Source organism: Babylonia areolata, chromosome 9 (assembly GCF_041734735.1).
Source record: "Babylonia areolata isolate BAREFJ2019XMU chromosome 9, ASM4173473v1, whole genome shotgun sequence".
Lineage (NCBI taxonomy): Eukaryota > Metazoa > Mollusca > Gastropoda > Neogastropoda > Buccinidae > Babylonia > Babylonia areolata.
The window spans coordinates 30198371-30224955 of NC_134884.1; the positions used below are offsets into that span (position 1 = coordinate 30198371).

The window sequence follows — 26585 nt, forward strand, 5'->3', positions numbered from 1 at the left end:
GTGATGATGAACCCCCTTTCCACTCAGTTGCCTGTTACATTTGGCGCTTGCGAGCAGGGATCTTTTAATTCTTAATCCTAGGAATTTCTTTTCATATCTCTTAATTCTGAAATCCTTTCATCAAAATTCATAATAAGTAAATCCCCTTACCCCACTCAACCTGTTACAGCTTTATTACATATTTAACTTCTGTTACACCATGATACAACTTCGTCCTCAATAACACCATGTAAAATAATTTCTCAGCAGAATCGCCGTGAACCAAAATAATTCTTTCAACATTAACCAAGTGGGATAAGACCTCAGTCGTCCCAAAACCGAAGCCGGTGAAAGTACAAACGACCAAGGTATTTGTTGTCAGACGGGAGGCCCCAAACCAATGCCAGTGGTTCCACTGTCCAAACAAAACTGTGTCAGCGAAAATACGTGTGGCGAGTTCACCTCTGTTCCCCTACCTTACCTCTCTATTCTCGTCTCTCTCTATTCTTACCTCTCTCTCGCACGCACGGCACACACACACTCATACACACACGCGCGCACGCACTCATACCACTACAGTACACACACTAACACACACACGCGCTGACACACACACAACACACACACGTACGCACGCTCACAAACACACACGCACGTTCACACACACTTTCAATGAAAGAGATGTGCAACTGCCACTCCACAACAGCTACCCCCCCCCCCCCCCACTCCCCCTCAACCCCCCAACACCCCATTCAGGGCCAGCAGTCAACACCCTAGTTACTGACCTCGCTGATAAAGGGTTTTTTTTGTGTAACCATCGCTTCAATTGCTCTCTCCCCCCACCCACCCATCCCCCTTTCCTTCCCCAACGCTGTCCCCCCCCACCCCCCCACCCACTCCAACCACTCTCCGGTCCAACCCTCCCCCAATACAAGCAAACTCAGTCAGAGGGAAATAGGCTACCATAGTACAAGGACAGGGTTTAGCGTCTTTACATCCGCCTATTATGTCTGCATGTGTGTGTGTGTGTGTGTGTGTGTGTCCTTGAAGGGAGTAACAATCGCATAAACAAGTTTCGAATACTGGTTGGGTGGTAGGACGGAACGAGTATTCAACTGAGCCATGATGGTTGATGGCTTTCCGGCCATGTTGACCTTGTTCCAAATGGCAATTAAAGTCCAGGGAATGAGTTCAGCATGTGTCTTGCACTTCAGCTACTTGTCTCTGGCTGTCTACACACACACGCACACACACATACGCCGGCGTGCACACGCGCGCAATTACTGACACGCACACACACACATACACGAACACACACACGAACTTACATGTTATCTACAATGTTCAAAGACAGCGATGAATTATATATATATATCCTGTTTCCGATGCAAACCTATCCATTAACATCTCTTGAACAATTAGCGTATTCACTTCGCGATTCTTCTAAATGTTTGATAACGGGCACAGTTGGTATCTTCCTTAGGGGACTGATCCGTTTGTTTTCATTGTGTAAAATAACATACATTATAAGGGCGCCATAATATAAGTCTGCTACATCTCTGTCTCAATATATCTCATCACACGCGCACACACACACGCAAGCGCGCCCACACAATATACATATGCCCGTGGATATGCACACATATAAACACACACACGCGCTCTATGACTGACACGCCCGCCAGCGCACACAATCGTGCGCATACACACTTCACACTAACATACTTACGGTCACGCGCTCACACGCTCCAATTTGTCTTTGCTAACCTACATCAGTTACAATAGCACACATATATTTAATGGAAAGGGTAGAAAGAGAGGGGGGAAAAGTCGTGCAGGACAAATATGATGAAGAACAGACAGAAAGACAGAGAACTCAAACGCTTTGTTCAAGTATTAAGATTTTAGGCATGGCCTATTCTTCCAGTATGTCCTTGCTTGGAGGAGAGACGCTTGACGCTTTAACACTTTGATGTCATTGGCCATGAGGTTCTTATGACATAGGTGAATGCATCAACATACTTTCAGTTTATAACAAACCATTATAATAAACGAAAGAAGAGAGAGAGAGAGAGAGAGAGAGTAACGTTTGTGGTGATTTTCAGTCATGACAAACAATAGGCATCACAGTTCAAGGAAGAATGGAAAGAGCGCATGAAGGGTTGGCGGTGGAGGCAATTGCGAGAGGGGTTTATCATGATTGTGGTGATTTTGAGTCATTACAAAGATTGGGCATAATAGGAAAGGAGGAACGGAAAGAATGCGTGAGAGAGGGGCAGAGGGAGGGGGATGGAGGCAGAAGAGATAGAGGTGATATTATTTATGGTGATTTGTGAAGACCCAGATTGGGTACAACAGGAACTTCAAACGATGCCTTTAATGTCACTTTAATACGAGATCACACAGTGACGAGGTGTGAGCGTGCGTGCGTGTGTGTGTGCGCGCGCGTCCGTTTGCATGTGTGTGTGTGTGTGTGTATCGTGTGGAGTGTGTGTGTGACATGGAGAGATAGAGAGAGAGAGGGGAGATGGGGAAAAAGGAGGGGGTGTGAAAGGAGCGAGAGTGAAAGTTTACCATCACCAGTGAGGAGAAAACGGACCACTTAAAACTTGTACTTGATGACCCATGAGTTCAAAGCAATAGCTTAAAACTTCTATCTGAAAACCCAGTAGTTCAAGGCTTTAAACTTGTTTGATAACCCACGAGTTCAAAACAGTGGCCTATCTGCTGAAGCAATCATGACACAGAGTGAGGTAACTTTGTTTAATATGACGTGGAGTGATGGCCTAGAGGTAATGCGTCCGCCTAGGAAGCAAGAGAATCTGAGCGTGCTGGTTCGAATCACGGCTCAGCTGCCAATATTTTCTCCCCCTCCACTAGACCTTGAGTGGTGGTCTGGACGCTAGTCATTCAGATGAGACGATAAACTGAGGTCCCATGTGGAGCATGCACTTTGCGCAGGTAAAAGAACCCATGGCACCAAAAGGGTTGTTCCTGGCAAAATTCTGTAGAAAACTCCACTTCAAAAAAGAAAAAAAAACTGCACACAGGAAAAGTTTTAAAAAAGGGTGGCGCTGTAGTGTAGCGACGCGCTCTCCCTGGGGAGAGCAGCTTGAATTTCACACAGAGAAATCTGTTGTGATAAAAAGAAATACAAATATGTTGAGGTGAAGATGACAGGAACCGGAAGGGGAGGGGAGGCAACGGGAACAGTATAAAAAGATACAAGGACTACATTTTATCGTACTGTATTTACATTTTGGTCACAACAGATTTCTGTGTGTGAAATTTGGGCTGCTCTTGCACATTGCCACAGTGCGGTGTTACCTGTATTTGTCTTTTTTTTGTGTCTTTTTTGTCTTTCTATTTCTTTTTTATATTCTGCCTTCAAGTGCTTTAATTCTGTTTTACTATCAAATGAACTTTTTTCCCCCTTTTTTAAAAACAACAACAGAATTTTGACAAAGACAACCCCTCTGTTGCCATGGGTTCTTTTACATGTGCTAAGTTTATGCTTCACTTATGATCTCGGTTAATCATCTCATCTGAAAGATTAGCACCCAGATCACCAGTCAAGTTGTAATAAAGTAGGGATTAAGAATTCGGGATTCAAACTCTTGGACATTCACTTCAAAGTCATTAGGACTCGGTCTGAACCACACTTCACAGATGTATCTTTGGGAGTGTTGCTCAAATTTCCTGGTCTGGTTGACAGTGGAATATATCATGAAAAGAACTGTAAATGACAGCCTTGTCATGTAGCAGTCCCAAACAAAAAATGGACCTCCATAGCTGCATCTTTATCATCATGAACATCCTTATTCATCAAACATTTGTGTGGCTTGTTCAGGATTATAAAGGCTATGCCAGTCTTGAATAAAAGCTAATCTGTGTTTGCACATTTCTTCCGTCTCGGCTGCTGTGTGCACATGTCAAATGATCAGTATAAGGACAGGCCCGGCGCTTCCTTTTTGAGGAAGTGTCTGGGTTTGTTCCAATGTAACTTTCATTTACCTGTGTGCTAGCTGAATCGGTAGCATAAGCAGCACTGACTTGAAGTTGTGTACCTTGTGAATGGAGAGAGTTACCACTCTTTACTATTTGTTAATTAACAAAACAAAAAAACAAAACAGTCTTAGATTTCGTGGCCTTTCTCGCCCTGCTCTCATGGTGACCTCACTTACAGTGCCCCTCCACTTGGGGTGAATTCCTATCCAGGTCTTCAGTGGTATATTCATGGTGGGGCTGTCATTTGAGGGATGTGGGGGTGGTCTTCACTCCAGAGGGGATGCTCACTCATTCACTATGTGGCAGATAAACCCAGGTGTGACTGTTAACATGTGTGCCACTGAAATGGTGTAATGATGGGTCAGTGAGGAAAAATAAAAAGAAACAAAACTGAAGTGATCCTGAAGTCCCTAAATTCTGAAAATTTAATCATTTATGTTATTATGTTGTTTTTTTGCTGACATCCAGAATGCTTTCTTCATATCTTTGTTCACTCACAGCGAGTAAATTATACTATACAGTGCATCTTCATTTCAGGATACTAATGGTAACATTTCCTTAAAATAGCTGTTCATGGGAGTATTCTTCAGAATGCTTGAAAGTGTTTGACACAATAGATACTTGCATTAGCTATGTTAAGAACCAAACTTTACCATGGCTCAGTCATGATTCATCTGTGGTAAACGCACAGGTCACACTAACAATGCTGCCAAACCCATACGTTAATATTGTTTGTGTGAAGTACCAAGGTTTATCAACAAGTTTAATTTTGTTATTTTTATGGCATTACATATTGTTAATTAGCTGAATGTGTGATTGAGAAATGATAGAAGTAATGGATTGTATTCTGGAAGAAAACAACATATCATCAACATATGTGCAGACCTGCTTGTGCCTGAATTCTCTTCGTGAGTATATGCATACAGAAAATCAAATGTGCACGTGAAAGATCCGGTGATTCATGTCAGTGCTTGGTGGGTTATGGAAACAAGAACATAATCAGCATGCACACCTCTGAAAACAGTGTACTGCTGCCCACATGGTGGGGTAAAAATGGTCATACATGTAAAACCTCACTCGTACATACAAGTGAACGTGCGAAATGCAGCACACGAATGCAGCAGAAGAATTACTTGAACAGACAACAGATTCTGCAGGAGATAACATAGTTATATTTTTCTATTAAGAAAAATTAATGACAACATGGTCATGTTGTCCTGAGGAAGAATGCTGGAAAGAGTGTAACACCTTGTCATTTTCTTTTCCATTCTGCTCGCTGACAACACTGGAAAGTTGACAGCTGAAGAGAATTGCATTTCCTGCTGGAAAGACTCCACAGGAGAATAATTTTAATTCAATTGCTGTATGGTTTGTTTTCCTTTTCTCCCTGGCAAATAAACCATCTTCTTTCACCCCAAAGTGTCTGCTTTCAGTTTTCTTGTGTCATATGGAGCTCTGTTCTGAGTGCAATGGAAGGTGGTAAAAGTAAACTGTGTGAATACTTGTGCAGACAGATTATCTATCCCTCCTGACACCCCCTATTCAGGTAATATATACACACACACACACACATAAATGTATCACTGTGCACACACATACACATGTGTACCCATATCCTTAATGCATGCTCACAAACATCAATGAAAAACAAATTTTCTACCATTCTTTTCACCTCTTTTTTTGGAATCATATCTTTAAACTGTTTCATACATCAGCCAAAACTGAATAAAAATTAGACAGATCCAATACATTTTCAAATTCAACTTCCAAATGCAAGATACATTCATTTGCAATTTAATCTTCTCAACACTGTTTCAATAAAAGTAACACTCACATGATAAACTGCACACAAACTGCAACAAAAGTCAAGCAACACTGAACAAAATCCATCTTCAGATATTCTCAAGCTGAGTTTGGTCCTTTGGCATTGAAGCTTCCAAAGACCACAAGCATATACTCATTCTTTCTGCAGACAGGCAATATAAAAACACAATGGGAAAACAAGCTGTCACATAACTGCAATCAGGGCAGTGAATTCACATCCACTGTATCTAGGGCTTGGCATATGAAGGCAAGGCCCAAACTTTTCCTTCTGGCATTGTACAGGTTCTGTTACTTTCACAGTGACACTGAAAACTGTACCTTCCATAATGACCCAGTATAAAAGCACTATCAGTCCAGGAACTGGCTTGATTTTACTTCTTTTTTTTTTTTTTTTAAAGAAAAGGAAATAAGTAAATACAGTAAAATAATAACACAAATAAAAACACATAAAAATCAAACTTTCCTTTAATAATAATTACAAATAAAATAATCAAATTAATAGATTCATAAATATGAACTAATTTTTTTCCTGTGAAGTTTACAAAGTTGGACAGCTTGAAACAGCTGACAGAAAACCCACAGATGATCAGAATGGATATATTTCTCAGTCTTTAGATTTTGCTTACCTTATGAATTCCCAAACAAAAGCAGCATATAAAGTGACAACTGCAAATACACACATGGACAGGACCATACCACTCACACATGAAGTCTGTATCATCAGACGCATATAGGTATTAAAAAAAAATCAAACGCCTGTACAAAAAAAGTTTGAAGTGAGGAAACAAAAACTTAAATCCAACTCCCAAATCCTCAGCAAACAACCTCCCTATGGGCACCATATACAAGATTAAATCACATGAACTGCCAACATACTGAAAAACAAAATGAACTGTTTTGCAACCATACACTCCACAGCACACACACTTTCATACAACGGACACCTGTAGATATATTAACAAAACATACAAAAAAAACCCACATCACGCCCCTAAAACCAAAAAGCTACCAACGCCTTTGTGCATCCACACACACACACACACACACACCAACACACTGTCCCCTTCAGGAGCTGGCTCTGATGAACTCAGTGATGGGGTAAAAAAAAAGACAAAAAAACCCAAACCATGCCCCTAACCCAAAACAGCTACCAATGACTTTATGCATTCATGCACACACACACACACACGCACACTAACACACTGCCCCCCTCAGGAGCTAGCTCTGATGAACTCAGTGACAGGGTCAGAGTTGCCGTGCCCAGCCTTGCTGGCCTCTGTGCGCAGGTATCCCGTGATGTCCTTGTTCTCGATGAGGGGCAGGAACAGTTGCACAAATTCTGGGTGGTAGGGCGGCGTGATCACGTCCAGCACCTGCAACAGGTTCAGTTTCAAAGAAGCGTCAAAGTGTGCGGGCTGATCTATATGTGCTACACAAATCTGTGAGAAAAAGAAAAGCAGATGCCTACATGCGCAAAAAAATATCTGTGAGAAAAAGAAAAGCAGATACCTACATCCCATAAAAACAATATCTGTGAGAAAAAAGAAAGGCAGATGCCTACATGCGCATAAAAACATATGTGAGGAAAAGAAAAAAGCAGATACCTACATGCCCATAAAAATAATATCTGTTAGAAAAAAGAAAGGCAGATGCCTACATGCGCATAAAAACATATGTGAGGAAAAGAAAAAAGCAGATTCCTACATGCCCATAAAAACAATATCTGTTAAAAAAAAGAAAGGCAGATGCCTACATGCGCATAAAAACATCTGTGAGGAAAAGAAAAACGCAGATTCCTACATGCGCATAACCCTGACACGCTGGTCAGGCCTTGAGAGCCTAACCAAGGTTTGTGTAAAACACTGAAATGAAATTAAATACAACAATCTAATCCAAAGAGGCGCAAAAACTGTCTGGTTAAACCGCTGGACTTTCAATCAGAGTCTCGGGTTTGAATCTCTGTAACGGTGCCTGGTGGGTAAAGGGTGGAGATTTTTCCGATCTCCCAGGTCAACATATGTGCAGAACTGCTAGTGCCTGAATCCCCTTTGTGTGTATATGCATGCAGAAGATCGAATACGCACGTTAAAGATCCTGTAATCCAAGTCTGTGTTCGGTGGGGAGGAAAAGTATGGGAGTATGGATGCCTGCATGGTGGGGTAAATAAACGGAATGGTCATACAAGTAAAATGTTACACGTCTGAGTGTGTATGTGTGTGCGTGACTTAAGCCTGACTGACACAGGAAACAAATGATGAGTGCCCTATGGCAGCTGTCAGTCGGTTCTACCCAGGTTAGGCAGCCTGTTGTGCAAATGCCTCCATGTTTGTTAAGTGCTTATGAGCTTGGTCTCTGACTGAGGATTGGTGCTATACAAGTGTCCACATCATTCATTTATTCAAATACAACAGTGTCACCAAAGCACAATGCAGAACAATGCAGATCATGCCCAACACAGCTTGTGTTCATGTCAATGATGCGGAGGAACAGAACTCTTATCATTTGATTCAGGAATGAGAGGACAAACTGTGAAAGATGTAAAAATGACAGGCAGAACACTGATCTTTAATAAGACTTGGATGGACATACATAGTTTTTTTGAGGAAAAGTACAAACTGAACAGTGTTCGCCTCTGAATTGCCTCGCACACACTGCAGGGTAAATAAACAAGAAACAAACAAACAAAAAACAAAACAGCACACACACACACAAACAAAAACCAGCAACAACTGATATGTGCTGATATAGTGCTGGGAACAGGGCACCAGTTGCTTTACACAAACTGGTAAATGGGAACACACACACACACACAAACTGTTGCACTGGTCAAAACTGTTGACTAGAGGTGACAGAGGTGCAGGCAGCCAAACCATTAAGTCAGTCCCTCTGTATATCTCTCCCCCATAACCCTCCATACGCCACCCCCCCTATGCAACCAACCCTCTCACGACACATCTACACTCGCACATGCACTCAGTTCAAAGCATGAAAGTCGATTGCAAACAATGAAGATGTAAGTGGCTCCGGACAGAGAAGAATGGAGTCACCAAATCCTGGGTGAAAAAAAAAAGGTAAATGGAAGTTGTGGGTTGCCCAAGCATTATGTCCTCCTCTGGGCCCAGCACACTCTCACATCCAACAGAAATACACAATAAGAACAATGGAATGGAACAGGGGTGATCTAAATAAATCCTTTGGTATGAAGTGAAAGAATATCAAAAAATATATGTGAAATAATAAAAAAAAAAAAAAAAAAAATGTATGAAATAAAAGAAAACGCAAAAAAAGAAAGAACAAGTACCTCTGAAACAAAATGTCTGATGAGAGAGATGTCTGTGTCTTGCTGCTCGTAGCACTTGCGGACATAGGTGACGACGGGGATGGCAGAGCCACGACTCAGCAAATGAACCATGCGATCCAGCAACATCTTTTTCAGCTCCAGCTGAAACACAACACAACATGGCCATCAATGAACAAACGACACTCTGGGTTTCCAATCTTGTGACTAATCAAACTTCTGCACTTTTCCCACAGTTTTTCCAGATCATAATGAAAATTTTCCCTTCGAACACAAAGAGCACAGTGAATTAAAAATTGGTCTGCTACCAGTATTTTTGTCAACAAACTCAATGCAAACCAGGGTAAAGATGAGTTATCTTGTCATTGTGGCAGTGAAGCGTACACACTTGTGCTGACGAGTTATCTTGTCATATAGGCAGCCTATGGGTTAAGATCTTTGTTAAATGGTACTGGAAAAGGGTTTTATCAAAATTCCAAGCCTTTTCCAGACCCTGAAGGACAAAACAAATTTTTCCAAGACTTTTCGAGCCCTGATAATAGTTCACTAATTTTCCTAAGGCTCTTCCAGATTTTCATGACTGTATATCAACTCTATATACACCACTGACATGTTCAACTGGTAGTCTCCACAATGACCAGGAAATTACAAATCAACCATGTATCAGAATACTAAACTTCATGAACAAGTTAAATCTGTTGTTCGCAAAACATAAGTAGTAAATTAGTTATATGTTTATAATGATGAAAAGTTCCATTACTCACCCGCACAAGCACGTCCAGCTCATCATAGGTAGACTCAAACAAACGCACCAACAGATCTAATGCTTTTGTGTGGAGCAGAGGGTGGTTGGTCCCAATCTAAAAACAGAATTAACAATATGTTTGATTACATCAGCAGGTAGCAGACAATTTGTACATGGGCAATTTATAAAGTTATCTGTTCCTGTCAGCAATATCAGTTCACATTAATTCCAAATAAAAAGTGCAAAAAGTTTTGTTTAAAACATTATTCTTTTCTTTTCTATCAAAATGTTTCCGAGTGTAAAGCATGACTATGTGAAATGTGCGTGTAAACTCTGTGTGTGTGTGTGTGTGTGAAGGATACACGTGATATGCATGCAGGCATGTGTTTATGCAGATACCAAGTGTATGAATGTGTAAAACATACACTATATACATATGTGAATAATGTGTCAACATGTGCGAGCAAGTATGTGCACAAGTACTTCTGTGCGCACAAGTGTGTGATGTATCAACTGTGAACAATGTGCATGTGAACTCCCAAATGCAAGCCTGAAGTACACATGAACGCACAGTTGTGAGCACATGCATGGCAGTGCATTAAAGTCTGTACATGTGTGTATGCAAAATAGCTTGTGTTTAATTCCCCTCTTGTATCCCATCTCTAAAACTATTGTAACCAGAAACCAAAATGTATTAACCATAAACATGAACTTTTTCTCATAAAAGACCTTAGCACAGCCATACTGCACTTAGCACCAACAAAACACAAAATGTGTAATCATAAAAATTCAAAAAAAGATCTCACTTTCAGATTAATGAGAGGCCATAAACATCATCTCTTTATCAAGCGGGGCCACTGACATTAGCATTAACTCTATGCATTCACTCTGAATGCTGCTGATGACGATGACTGTCAGTGAAGGGCTGTCACCTCACTGATATAAACAGAGCTAGATAGAAAGGAACTCGAAGGTCAGGATGTCAGTCACCTTTCTTTATAACAACTTCTTCCTCTTCGGATTACTTTTGTTCAGCAAAATCACTGATATCACTGATAACTACTCAAAAAATAACAACTGCAGCAAAATCAATGATATCATTGATAACTACTCAAAAAGTAACAACTGTACTACAAGCTCATACCACACTGATATCATTCCACAAAGGCTGAGTAGCCAAGGGACTTAATTCCCTATTTCACACCAGCCGCCTTGGCCAAGTGGTTAGCATCACAGACTGACGACTAGGAGGACTCAGGTTCGATCCCCATTGCATGTGGGTTTTCTTCAGCTCCTGGCCAGCTCCTACCCAAAGCTGAGTATGCCACAGGCTCAAATAGAAAGACTGGGACCACACAGTCAAGGGTCATCAACTTCATGGATGTGTCTTTGGGACTGTTGCTCAAATTCCCTGACCAACACTGCAGGTGTCTGTATACGCTCAGCCTGGCTGAAGCCGGGGAAAATTATGAGAGTACAGCTGTGTCAAGTCGTTCCAAAACCTATATGGACCCCCACAGCAGCATCTTCATCACCCCCCACCATCATTCATCATCATCGAAATATAGAATATAAAATGTCCCAGGGAACACACCCAGAACCTACCTCATCCACAAGAACCAGGTGCAGGGGTGTGTGGTCGGTGTTCAGCTTGAAGTAGCTGAGTTCAGACACTGTGTGATCCACCCACTTCAGTACCCCCATGGCACACACCGGGAATCTGCAGAAAACAACACATTATATCATAACAACAATATCAGTAATTTATTCAGCACTTTCAAACTTCTCATAGCGCTTCACAATAACAGGGGTGTGTGTGTGGGGGTGGAGGGGTCGGGGGTGGGGGGGTTGTTGTCGGACACAAAGCACACAAGAGAGCACACATGCACACACTTACATTATATGAATGAATCTGTACCTCTTTCTCACCTATTCCCATGATTACAAACACACACACACACACAAAATTATTCAAATGATTCAGTACCCCTTTCCCACCCATTCCCATGAGTGAAGGCAGACAGTGAATGACTCACTTCAAGCAGTCACAAATCATGTAAATGAATCTCTACCCCTTTCCCACCCATTCCCATGATTGAAGGCAAACAGACAGTGAATGACTCACTTCAAGCAGTCACAAATCATGTAAATCTCTAACCCTTTGCCATCCATTCCCATAAACAAAGACAAGCAGTGAATGACTCACTTCAAGCAGCCAAACAGTGTCCCAATGTCGGCGATGAGGTCAGAAGCACCACGATGATGCTGACACACACTCTGTGTTTTGTCCAATGCCTGCACCGTCTGCTTCAGCTCTTCTTTGTTCGCCATCTTGCGATTCCCCTGTACGGAAGGAAAGGAAAAAAACCCAAAAAACAAAAGACTTTATTCATACATGAAATGTAGTCATATCACTACACTCTGGACTCATGGCCAAGATCGGTCTCTTCTTTTTCCTAGAGACTTTTTTCCACACATCTTGCAAGACAGTAAAAAGAAAAGAATATGGGTGGCACTGCACTATAGTATAGCGCTCTCCCCGGGGACAGCAGCCTGATTTTCAGAGAATTCTGTTGTGGCAAAAGTAATACAACTGTCCCATTCCACTCCGACATCCTGACTCCACCAGACATTATTACATGACATCCTGATTTATTTGCAACAGTCCCAGAGCCAGCAGTCTATGAACTATCAATGTCAAGCTGTCTTGTGGCCACATTCCAGAGGTAATCCTCTCAGCAGAAGAATCCATTTGGCTGGTCATCCTGAGAGCAGGGCATAAAAAACCACAGAACACAGGGATGGAGAATACTAGAAGAGGCATCTTGGTTTCAGACCACACGGCATAGCTGTAGTCTTCGTTTCTTTTCATAATGTATCCCAGTGTCAGTCAGGCCCGAGAGATACAGACACCTGCACTGTTGGTTGGGAAACACACTCAAAGACACATCAATGGTGGGGATGGTACTTAACAGTATGATCAGAATCTTCTCATGAGTCTGATTAACTGCCAGAGGGAACTGAAAAATGCCATAAAATGAATAACAGCTTTTGACAGGATTTGAATCTATAACCATCCACTGTAAGTCCATAACGCTAACCTCTAAGCCATGGCAGCTGGTATCTAGGTTTCATAAAATAGGAAAAAAGACTTCCACTCCCTGGTTAACAGCTGGTGAGAATTATCAAAACAAACTCTGCAAAAATAATTAGCTGTATTCATTTCATTTTTCTTTATCATTCATGTCTGATCCCTAATCTGCAGAGTGAATAACACAACAAATCAAAATGTAATCAACACAACATGGAAGGAAAGCAGTAACCAGTGTACAAGGAACCGGGAAGACACAATGATCACGCACTCACTTTCTTGTGTGTTTCAAACACGGACACAGCGTAGGCCAGCAGGTAAATGTATTTGTGCTTATGTTCCGGGTTCACGTGACTGCCAGGTTTGAACAGCGTCTCTATCAGCAGATCTGCATCACACACAAACACTTACTCTTTGAGCGCTGCGTCTGACTTAAGTCTGACATGTCATGCAGTTTTCTGCTTCAGTGAGGCGTAGAGGGTGGGAGACTCAGACTAAAGACCTTTTACTTATGAATAGCTCCTCAGAAGGGTGGCACAAATACAGATAAAGCTGCATACTGATACGGAATGTTTATAATAAATGCTCACTATGCAATTTAAATGCTCAGTACAGGCATAAAGCAAACTTATTTACAATTATTTTTTCTACAGACAACAATATCAAAATAATCTTGAACAAAGCTGTTCCTAGTTGTTGTCTTTTTTTTTTTTTTTTTAAAATAAATAGCTCTCAAACATTTTTCAATCCTGGAGAAATCAACATGAAATGAACTTTATCTTCAGCAATGGACAGAGTATATCAAAAATTTTACTGCCTATAGTGATACTGAATGAAATACAAAAGATACTGTGTGTGAGCCATGTGTGTGTGTGTGTGTGTGTGTGTGTGTGTGTGTGTGTGTGTGTGTGTGTGTGTGTGTGTGTATGTTTGCATGCATGTGAGCATTGTGTGTGTGTGTGTGTGTGTGATTGTTCATGTCTACAAGTTGTAGTATTGTCTTGGTGTATGTAGATACACACACACACACACATACACACACACATATATGTGTGTGTGTGTGTGTGTGTGTGTGTGTGTTGTTTTTCATGTGCAGTGGTACCTTACTATGCACTAATGTGTATGTACTGTTTCATGTGAGGCACTTTGGGCCAAGCTCCATGATCCTGAACGACAGCAGCACTCCTTCTGACATACAAGCATTCACGTTCTCAAACACAGACACATTGTTTCAATAAACATACACACGATTCAATAACATTCAGCTCACCTAAAAAAGCAGGAACACGTATGAGCTCTACTAGAGGCGGGTCTGGTTCACTGTACATCTTGAACAACTGGTTGAACAAACAATATGAATAAAATAAAACAAAATTTCAACTATGATGATAATAACAACAATAATAACATTCTTTTAATTGCTTATGTATGATAATGCTTTCAAAGGAAGAAATGATGTTAATTCACTTTATATTAGAACAAAGATTCATCTTAAAACAAACAAACCAAAAAGTCCAAACGAAAACAAACGAGTCATTCTGTTTGTAACAAGAACAACAGAAAAGGTGATGAAGGGGAGTTCACTGACCTGCGTCATGTCCGCTGGGTTGAGGGCCTTCCGTGACAACATGGAAGACAATGCCTGGTAGGCCCGTGGATAAGCAGAGGCACCACTCAAGGCCAGAGTGATTGGAGTGACATCTAAGCCCCTGGAAATAAAGAAGCAAACCTTGATTAATGACCAGTAAATCTTATTCCCCATTTGCACCATTCACCTGATCTGATTGGACCCTCATTTGCACCTAACCTTGAAACAGTAATAATCCAGTTTTTGTTGTTGTTTTTTTACCTCCTGCATCAATTTATCCAGTTAAAAAAACAACTAACACTTCTAACATTCTGTCCATAAATAAAAAGTCAAATGAAAAATGAAGCTATGTATTTGATTCCTTCAGGTAATATACTGTGGGGAGGCAACTTGCCATTTCTACTTTCATTTTTCTCCTCTTTAGTGGGGCTGTAGTTTGCACAGGGCAGGGAATCAGACCTGCTGGTGTCTGCACCAGTGGGTCACAGTATAGTACTTGTAATCAAAATAAATGTTTATATCAACAAATGAATAAACAAATAAAGACTACTCACTTCTCCGTTGCCCGCTGCTCAAGCTCCTGACACAGCCGCCGTATATTGGAACAGCCGTGTGGAGGGTTGGCCAAAATTTGCATCAGAATCTGACTGTACAGATACGTGTGTTCCCCATGGCACACCATTTTCTGAAAACGAAAAAAAAAAAAAAAAAAAAAAAAAAAATCCAGTCAATTTCCCATTGTTGGCCATTGCACCAATGCTCATTTATAGCAAACCACGATATCCAGGCACAATTTTCCGATATTCAAACTGCAAAGAAAAGAAAAAAGCTGCGATCTGACAACATTTGACAACCGGACAGAGAGTTAGTGATCATGTTTGCAGGCTGCCTATCAGCATGGTGTTGTATCCTTGGGAATGGTACTATATTTCGATTTTCCTCACTCCACCATATAGTTATTTGAGTACCTAACTTTAGCTGGTGAAGGTTAAAATGGCTTCCTAAGCTGAGCCTCGCACAGAGTGAATATGAATTCATTGCCCCTATGGCCACAAAAGGCTTCACCACAATTACCTTAAAAGTGAGACAGTAAATGCAGGTATATAGGCAGCCATACTCTGTTTTCCTGGGGGTGCATGCCAGTATGTTCCCGTTTCCATAACCCACCACACGCTGACATGATTTACAGAATCTTTAATGTGCATATTTGATTTTCTGCATGGATATACACAAGGAGGGGGTTCATGCACTAGCAGGTCTGCACATCTCAACCCTTTATCCATCAGGTGTCATAACCCGGATTCAAACCCTGGACCCTCAAATTGAAAGTCCAATGCTTTAACCACTTGGCTGTTGTAGCCATCAAGTTTTCTTCCTTTCAGCTGTTATTCTATCATTATACAGCACGTACAGCAGTATCTTACACTTGAAACTGGAAGATTAAATAGACAATGCTGTACAGTGTAATCTTATCTTCAAAATGAAGACAAAAAATGTTCAATAATTCAGTCCAACACAACCTTGCTACTGATGAGTTGAAAAAGACAAAATTTCATTTCAACCTTTCCAGAATGTGTGCATTTATGTAAGCATGTTTGCATGAGAAAGAATATGTGCATGAGTACATGTGCATGTGAGTGTGTAAATGGTATTCTGAAGTGTTGTGTGTGCGTGTGTGTGTGCAGATGGAGTGGCAAGCAAAAACCTCTACAAAGAATAAAAAGAATCTTGTAACAGACTTTGGTTTTTTTCGCTTTTGACTGTATTGTTTTGCTTCTTTATTTCATTTTATTTTCTTAACCCTTTCACTCACTGTGAACTCTGGCAGTTGCTTTTCAAAGTTGTCATCTCCGCCCTCCAAAAAACCAGAGATGTATGTCCGCAGTACACGGGAGAACACCTCAATCTGGTGACAAGCTGTTGACACGGAGGTGATCTCCCCTTGATAACCAGCATCCGAGATATACTGGAAACACAAAAAAAAACATCAGTCAACACAGCTGCGATTGGTTAACAATGCATTAATTTTGCATCCCAGATATACTGGAAGCACAAAAAGAACATCAGTCAACAATTAGTTAAAGTGTTTGTTTCTAACAAAGGCATTACCTTTTAATATACAACACTTAGATACCTGTTGATCATAACTTTGTGTTATGTGTGTGTGTGCATGCATATGTGCATTTTAGCATGCCTGTGTTCAGAAAAGAACAGGAAATAATACTAATAAAGGAGAGAAGACCACACAAAAAAAAAAAGAAAAAAAAAGAAAAAAAGTACAGAACGGGGAGAGGAGAGGAGAGGGAAACAAAAGATGAAACTTAAACGGGAAAGAAAACAGAACAAATCATAGATACCACCAGCTATAATTTTACAGTTTCTTATCACAACAGATTTCTGTATGAAATTCAAGCTGCTCTCCCTGGTAAAACAGCACAGTGTTCAGTGAGCTTATTTTTTTCCAGATGCTGGTCACAGTTCAGCATTAATTATCCATTATTTTTCCTGAAAAGGAGTCCAATAAGGGAAGGAACCTCTACTGGCTTAGAATGTTGAAACACTGTCTCAAAGTGTTTATTCCCCTTCAAAATTAGGGTTGTTTGGGATCAGTTGTGAATATATTGCCATTATCATTATCATCACTATGGATGGATATTTTAGGCAGATTTTTTCACCACTAACACATGATAAGTATTACTTATGATCCTGGCAAAGTACACTTTGCATATAAAAAACATTTCTTCTTTTTAAGAGATCCAACAACTTTAAAAACATGCTTTGTTTTGTATATCTTAGTTTTGGAATTCATTACAAAGTTACATAAATAGCATACTGATATCTGGTGGTGGCCTTATGTCCATCAGGACATGAAGATCTTGAAAGTAAGCAAGTAAAAACAGCATTTACATATAATCATTACAGATCAGTTATGTCTTCTCCTTACTATCTTTAACAACACAATGACATCACTGGTGTATTCAAACCACTGCTGCACCATTAAAAAGAGGGACTAACCATAGAACTGCCATTTGCTTCTGAGTGCTGACGACTGAAATATAATGAAAACCATGATAATGGTCTGGCTAAGGGATTGTTTTTTCAGCTGCTAGGTTCCTGGCACCAAGCATGCACAGACCTTGATGGCAAGGTTCAGGAACAGGCAGTCCTCATAATCTTCTGCCAGCTTGTAAAACAGAGTTCTCCAGGTGGGGAACTCAATCATCTGCAGAAGCCACTGGGTCACCTGCACATCATTTAATAAATCCACTTCAGATCACATGGCTTGTAAAGAAAATGCAAGAGCAGGTCATCTGCACACCGTGAAAATTTTAATTGAATCTTTCCATACACTGGATGAGTGAATAAGTCATGCAAAACTGTGTTACATGCAAGTTTGGTGTGTGTATGAATGTGTGTGTGTGTGTGTAAGTATTTCTTTCTTCAACTGAGGATACAATTTCACCACTGTTATAAAATGCATTACAATGAATCATGCGCATTGTTTGTCATACTTGCAGCTCATTATGCCTAATGGCATGAAGGGCAGCAACAGTCTTTATCAAGCCATGCACAAAAGCATGTATGCTCTAGATTATGTAGAAGTTCCTACAGTAAATTATGTAAGTTTTAATTCACAGTCATTCTCTTTTCTGCAGAAGCAGTGACCAAAGACAGGTTCCTGGTAATGCTGGTCTACAAAAATACATCATCATAAATACAAAATGCAGCACAATGGGTAGTGAGGCAAACTGTACGCAATGAAACCATGTCGGCTGGACAATAAGCAACACTGACAAAGGAAACCGTGGAACAATGAGATCAAGATCACAGTGGAAGAAAACATATTTTCTCTCGACATCAACAACTCCAAGCGCAACAAAGACCTACATTGCTTCCTTCCTCGTAGAAGACAGAATCAGCTTTCTTCGGATCAAAGTGCTTCAGAATCATCTCCTTCAGGTGAGTCTCCACGGTGTCTTTCACTTCCCCCAGGTCCACTCCTGTAACATGACACAAATGAAGACCAAATTAAGGCTAGGAGCATTAAATGGCAATGTGGAGTGATGGCCTGGTGTTAACACATCTGCCGAGGAAGCAAAAGAATCTAACAGTATTTTCTCCCCCTCCACTCAATATTGAGTGGTGGCCTGGAGATTAGTCCTTCAGATGAGACGATAAACCCAGGATCTGTGTGCAGGAGGCACTTGGCACACACTAAAGAACCCATGGTAACAAAAGGGTTGTTTCTGGAAAAAATTCTGCAGGAAAAATCTACTATACTTGTGAATGTGTGTGTGTGTATCTGTATGTGTGATTGAAGCCTAACTCATTAATACTGTACAGGAAATTAATAAGCGCCTAAGGGCAGCTGTCAGTTGGCTCTACCCATGACAGCACAGCACTTAGAATTTAATCTCTGACTGAAGACAGATGGCATGATGCAGTATAAGCCTAAATAATTAATAATGATAAAATAATTCCTAAAAAAAATCATTCTTGCTTCAAGCCAATATTGCTTTGCACAAAGACCACCATTACAGATGTAGTGGAGTGGGGAAAACAAATCCTGTTTTCTTCTTCTTCTTCTGCGTTCGTGGGCTTCAACTCCCACGTTCACTTGTATATACGCGAGTGGGCTTTTTACGTGATTGACAGTTTTTACCCCGCCATGTAGGCAGCCATACTCTGCTTTCGGGGGTGTGCATGCTGGGTATGTTCTTGTTTCCATAACCCACCAAACGCTGACATGGATTACAGGATCTTTAACGTGCGTATTTGATCTTATGCTAGCGTATACACACGAAGGGGGTTCAGGCTCTGGCAGGTCTGCACATATGCTGACCTGGGAGATCGTAAAAATTTCCACCCTTTACCCACCAGGCGCCGTCACCGTGATTCGAACCTGGGACCCTCAGATTGAAAGTCCAACGCTTTAGCCATTCGGCTATGGCGCCCGTCATCCTGTTTTCTAAATGATTGGACTTAGGACCCTGGATCCGTCACTTTCTAGGCATACATGTACTCTACCCACTTGGCCATGCTGCACTGTCAGTGATTCCTTTCCCACAACACCTTCCCTTTCTTTCCACTTTCATTATACAAGACAAATGATTTTACTTGTTAACAGCATCATACCTTAAGAAATCACACACCACTGCATGTAGTAATCAGCGAATCAGTCAGTCAATTAAAAGTATGTACAAGCACAAAAATTGATCATAAAACATATGAGTGTACAAACCCACACAAGCAAGGATATAAAAATATATCTTTATGTGATGAGATAAACACACACACTAACACCACCATTTTAGCGACAAAAACAACAACAAAAGAAAGATTATGTATTGTACTGTACTGTATTGTATTGTGTTGTACTGCATAACTTTCTGTCACAACAGATTCCTCATGCGAAATGAAGGCTGCTGTTCCTGAGGAGACCACAGTTAAGTGCTACCTTATTTTTTCTGCGTGCAAATGTATTCGTTTCACTATCATGGGAAGCAGAAGAGCAGGAAACTCACAAGAAGGAAAATTCTAATCAATAATTAAAAATAACAAAATTGTCTCAAACTTCCCTGAAAACGGAGTATGGCTGCCTACATAGCGGGTTAAAAATGGTCATACATAAGTAAAAGCCCACTTGTGTACATGCGAGTGAACGTGGGAGTTGCAGCCCGCAAATTAAGAAGAAGAATCTCAAATTATCTTACTCTACATCCATGTTCACACAATCATGCAATGAGGAAATGAGTCTTAATTTCCTCCCCATCTGCAATTTCTTATCTATCATTCTATGGTGAAGCTGTGTAAAAGTCTTCAATGGTGGCCCAGATTCAATACGGCTATTGTTAACAAGATAGTCTCAACTCCTTTCGACGAAAACAAAGCAATAGAAAATCAACAATTTCTTTCAGCACCCACCATAACAAAGCAATAGAAAATCAACAATTTCTTTCAGTGCCCACCATAACAAAGAAATAGAAAATCAACAATTTCTTTCAGCACCCACCATAACAAAGCAATAGAAAATCAACAATTTCTTTCAGCACCCACCATAACAAAGCAATAGAAAATCAACAATTTCTTTCAGTGCCCACCATAACAAAGAAATAGAAAATCAACAATTTCTTTCAGTGCCCACTATAACAAAGCAACAGAAAATCAACAATTTCTTTCAGCACACACCATAACAAAGCAATAGAAAATCAACAATATCTTTCAGCACTTGTGAACTTTTGCTATACAATATCGTTTTGCAGCATAAAATCAATTTTTTTTATTTTTTTTTTTTTAAAGATATGGATGGATGAAAACAATTATTTCTGCACGTTAAAAATGGCCTACAAGACATCTGCTGTCAGTCTGTAAATATCACGCTTTCATTGTTCAACTCACCAGACTGAATAAGCCACTCTGCCAGGATGTTGATGGTCTGTGCCACACCATGGTAATTCAACGACAACAGTTCTATCACTTTCTCTGGGGCACCACCATTGCTCAAAAACCTGCCCACAATGACAGCAACAATACACATGCAACAATAAGGAACAGTGAAACGCTCTGATTAGGCGGCACAAACACCTGGTATAAATACTTGATACCACGATGTTGTGGACTGTTCTGGTCTGGTACAGCTAGAACAAAGACTAACAAATCAATGCCTCCACAGTAAAACTACAACCTTGCATATTAACCTAGCTAACACTGAAACACAAAATGACAAATGCCTAATTATGGATCCAATAAATTGTTGTAAACTGATACTGAAAGTACAACAACAACAAAAAAGAAAAAGAAAATAAGACCTTCACATGAATGTTACAAGAAAAGGTCAGATGATGAGAAATCTATAAACTCAGATTGCAAAGTGTCAGTGAAACACCGCAAATAATGAAAAAATTTTTTAATAATTATTTTTTCATATCTCTATTTTGGTTTCTTTTCAAATCCTCATCCGTAGTTTAAATGTGTCTTTCAATTGTGGCTGGCTGGATCCTTCTTTTTCAGCTGATCAACTTCAATTCACAATATCTTAAAAAAAACCCAACAGATCAGCTATACAGAAAAACAGCATAGCTTCATCTACTCTGTTCTTTTCTGATGCAATATTTTGCTTTTTCAGATTTGCCAGATCTTAAAGCTTTTTGGATATAGACCTCTCTTTCTCTCTCTTTTGACACATGTATACATCATTACATGTACAACAGACAAAAGCTTGACTTTCTCCTTGCATTGTTGCTATCTCTAAAGTCCATTTTTGTGTGTGCTCTTCGATGTTCCAACCACTTGAACTTTAGCCACCATCTGCTCACTTTCTCAAGGCATGACAAGCAATAGGTTCCATAATGAAGTCGGTGGACTTGAAGAGGCTGATGCATTCTTGCTGAACAGCCTCACTGTCTTCCTCATCTTCATCTCCTGAGCTTCTGTCGACATCAGTAGACTGCAACAAAAGTCACACAGCTCTTCTCTAAGTCTTTCGGTAACTAACAAACCAAAGCAGTTCTGCAAACTACATGGGGGGTGGGGAGCAGGTGGGAGGGGGGTGTGTTAAAGTTTTAAAAATCATAACTGCAAAATACAACAGTTTTTGTGTATATATTTAAATCACAACTGCAGAATACAACAGTATTTGTGTATATTTAGTAGTAGCCAAACTATAAATGACAATCACTGTATCAGGAAAATCAAAACCTTTGATTACCAGGTTTATTATTTTCTTTAGAATTATAATTCATATACTGCCGAAGTGAAAGAATTTTGGGTCGATGATGAAAGTGATAATTATTTTATATGTGTGTGTTGGAATATTTCCAAATCTGCCATGGGGGTAACTTAATGTCTCACATGCACACAGGAAGATGGAATCTACCAGATTTCAGCAAAAGTGATATCAATGTGTTTCTGGAAAGGGGTGGGGTGGGAGAAGATTTATCTTTTCTTACTTGTGTGACCTTTCACTCATGACAGATCTTTGAATGCATGCAACTCATTCAACCCTGTGCCTGAATCAGTGAATGCTGTTCAAGAACCCCAGATCATTTTCTGCCTGTGCCCAAACAGCATTCAAGCAAAGAATTTCATACCCATTCACTTAATCCAGTTCATCAGCTCACTAATATTAGTAATAATAGAAGAAGAGAAAGAAAAAAAAAAAAAAAAAAAAGGGGGGGGGGGGGGAAAGTAAGGCCTTCAACTAGTTCAATACTCACCTGTAATGTGAACTTTATCCAATAAACTAAGGAATGATAAAAAAAAAAAAAAATTAATTAATTAATTTAAAAAAAAATTTTAAATGAGGAAAAAAGTAATTAAAAATGTGTTCTGAATTAAATATTATGAAGATAGGAAAAAAAAGGCTTGGATCAGTATTGAACCACACAATTTTCCAAGTTATACTCACCTGAGCACTATTATCCAAAATTAATATCAAATTTATGTTTTTTAGTGTGATATATTCATTAATCAGTTTGAGGTAATAATATCATTCAACTTCAAATCATGTTATTTTGATAAATCAAGAACTTTTCTTTAAGTTTGCAGAAGGGAGACATTGTTATTGCCTCAGGCATACTGCAACATGTTGCCATTTTCTCTGGATCTGCCCACACTATGCTTGGCCTACTGAAACTGAGAAAGTTCTGCCTTAGGGGCACCATCAATTCATTTTATATTAATTCTACTTTCACTTAGTTCACTGTTCTGTGTTCAGTGTCCATTTTAAATTAAACATACGCAGTAAACATGTCAATGGTGTAGTTGGTGTCATTCTAAAAAAATCTAAGTGTTCTATCCTGAATTTCTATTTCTTTCCTTTCAATTGTGACAAGAAAAATGATGTCCTGCTGTCTTAAACTAGTTTAGTAGTTAAGATCAAACAAATGTTCAGACAACTAACTGGGAAGAGCCCAATATATTTTCTGATCTTAATCTTGAAGATTTAAAACTTATCACTGGTACAAGAGGAAAGGGTTTTTTCTCTAAAATAACAACTTTATTCCACATTTGATACTGACAACCTATTTCCAGAGAAAATAATTTGTGAACTTAATGAACAAAATTATACAGGTCCACACATAATGCTGGCATGGAACTTCAGGAAATCTTAAAATTATACTATATAGAGACATTTTGCAACTGTGAAGATTTGGATTTCCATAGAGAAATGTGCCTTCTTAAAACAATGAAATATTAGACCAACGCAAGTGACAGTGACACTCTAGATCTTAAAGTTGTACTGCTTTGCTTTTGTTCCTAATATTTCCTTCACATTAACTGGACCATAATGTAGACATTATTTATTATCCAGAAAAGTCAACTTAAGTCAGTGTTTCAGCATTACAGAATACAGTTTCATTATGAATGTTGTATATTTTCTGTGTTCATCATAGCACAGCAAACATTATATTAGCACAAAGTCTCTCTCTCTTTCAACACACACATGTAATTGATGTATACACGCACACACACATGCATACACGCACATACACACACATAAGTTAACCATTTCACATACAAACGAGTGTGATGGAAAAAGTACAAATTCAATAACAATTTTGGGGGCTGTGAATAAGGGGCTGCTTATCCTGACCAGTTAATTTTCAAAATGACCTGATTTTGTGGTGAATCGATCAAATGAACCATGTTCAGAACTCTGGATTAGAGTTGTTTTTTATCCAGTTTTATGCATCACTGCGGCAAAAAAAACAACATAGGCTTACTGAGTTACTCAGACTGCATGGTAAGTGCTCCGATGAAATTATGATAGACTCTAGCAGCAAATTCGAACAAGAAACTGATCAAATAAGCTGCAAAGTTCAAAATAATTTTAATGAAGAACTTTGTGAGATAACAGCCAGAATTATTACAAGTTTTGTTTTTAAATGAAATATTGGATTTATTTTCCTTGAAACTTCAGGCTTAGTAGTCAGTGTTTTTCATTGTTTTATTTGTGTGTGTTTGTGTCAATCATCATCTATCTTAAATTTGCTAACTATTGGTTGAGTTGTTGTTATAAAATTGTAAATGAGGTGAAGCATTCGTTGCGTTGATGCAGCCGGGCCCATGACAGACTGGAAAGGCATAGTCATGAGACTTTAAAAGGGATGAACTAGATCTACATCATTAAGTAAAATCATTTTAAAACTTCACAGTCAGTATGACCAGCAACACGACCATACTCGTCACACTTTGAGGGGGTTTTCCGTGCACCGTGTGTGTATACACGTGTAAAAAACTTACTTGCATTTGAGAGTTTGAGAAAAAGGTGACAACTGAACAGTGAATCTTACTCGACTTTTCAGTTTCACGATGTCAAAGCGTGCAAACTGATAACCCATCTACCGGGTGAAGCGAGACATTCACTCACGGACTCAGAATGACTTTCCCATGCACGCTCTCTTTTAAACACTGCTTTTCACTCGCATTCTACTTACACCAACAAATCCCTCATCAGACGGAAGTCCATCCGACATATCATCGTCCATATCTGCCATATTTCACTTTGTTTTCGACACCCCAAAATTTCTCTGACGATCCTGTTGCGGCGCCAGACAGACTACTTCCGGTCAAAACATGGATCTACACCACAAATATTCAAATGCCTAAAACCTTTAATCCCATGTGTCGGTTCGGTTCGGTTTGGTTACTCAAGGATGCGTCACAGCGTTCGGACAAATCCATACGCAACACCACATCTGCTAAGCAGATGCCTGACCAGCAGCGTAATGTTTTGAAATTTCCTACAATGACGCAGACGGAAATTTTGGTCCTTTGGCACATTTTTGTAAACCGGGATCAGAATCAGGATCAGGGCGTTGTTTTGTGCAACTTAGCCATTTTTGGCTTTTTATGCCCCTTCAGATTTACTCCTTTACATTGTTGGTCAGATCATTGACTAGCTCAGTCATTTTATCCATCAAAGTCATATTTTTGTCAATAACTCGTGTTTATCTATGAGGTTCTTAAAAGTATTTATACTAGGTGCACGTTTGATATTGTTTGTTAATTTGTTCCAATAATTTGTTACTCTGTTACTAAATGTAAACTTTCTGATATTTGTTTTGGAATACTGTTTAAATACTTTGTCTGTACTGTTTCTTTTAGTGTCTACCTTTGGAGTAAAAAAAAAAGCATGCTTTATTTACATCGTCAAACCCATTTAATATTTTGTACGTCTGTATCAAGTCCCCTCTTACTCTTCTTGCTTTAAGTGATGGTAGTTGTAAATACTTTAATCTTTCTTGATACGAATAATCTTTTATGCTATAGACCAGCTTTGTTGCTCTTCTTCGAGCCCTTTCTATGGCTTGCGAATGCTTTATTTGCATTGGGTACCATACAGTGTTTCCATATTCTAGGATAGGCCTAACTACTGTTTTATATAACCGTAAGAAAGTAACCTTATCTATAAATGTAAATTTTCTTGTTATTATTCCAATCATTCTGTTTGCTTTGTTTATACTATTTGTTATATGTTTGTCAAATGATGATATTTTGTCAAACGTGACACCTAAGTCTTTTTCCTCATCACATTTTGATACTTTTATTTCTTAGATTTCCCAGTATGAAGTACTTTACATTTTTTAACATTAAAATATAGATTCCATGAGTCTGACCATTTTACTAATGTTTCAATATCTTTTTGTAAATCCTGATATAATTTTGGGGAGTTGTATAATTTTGTGTCATCTGCAAAAATTTTACATGTACTCTTTAGTTCGCAAGGGAGATCATTTATGAATAAAGTAAATAGTACAGGTCCTAATATACTACCTTGTGGTATGCCGCTTATAACATCAGCTTTACCAGAGAAGGAAGTACCAATCCTAATCCTTTGAGTTCTTTTTGTTAGAAAATCCCTTATCCACCCAAGTATGTTTCCTGTTATTCTATAAGATTCCAGTTTCTTTAGTAGTCTTTCATGTGGTACAGAGTCAAATGCTTTTTGGAAGTCTACGTATAACACATCTATGTTTTCTCCCTTATCTACCTCTTTTGTAAAGTCCTCCATCACTTCCAGAAGTTGAGTCACACATGACCTATTTTT

General features: G+C 39.4%; 1 protein-coding gene across 1 annotated transcript; it reads right to left on the minus strand.

Annotated features, from left to right (window-relative positions):
* Nucleotides 1-5366: 5366 nt before the first annotated feature.
* Nucleotides 5367-25101, minus strand: LOC143285826 (negative elongation factor D-like). The gene is made up of 15 exons (XM_076593258.1): nucleotides 24973-25101; nucleotides 21850-21980; nucleotides 20933-21042; nucleotides 18422-18534; nucleotides 17670-17777; nucleotides 16347-16499; nucleotides 15088-15218; nucleotides 14534-14654; nucleotides 14216-14282; nucleotides 13221-13333; nucleotides 12061-12197; nucleotides 11460-11574; nucleotides 9874-9969; nucleotides 9113-9253; nucleotides 5367-7184 (listed from the first exon to the last, which is right to left on the minus strand). Exons 1-15 carry the CDS (start codon nucleotides 25030-25032, stop codon nucleotides 7023-7025), a joined length of 1758 nt encoding a protein of 585 aa, XP_076449373.1. The 5' UTR covers nucleotides 25033-25101; the 3' UTR covers nucleotides 5367-7022.
* Nucleotides 25102-26585: the final 1484 nt, after the last annotated feature.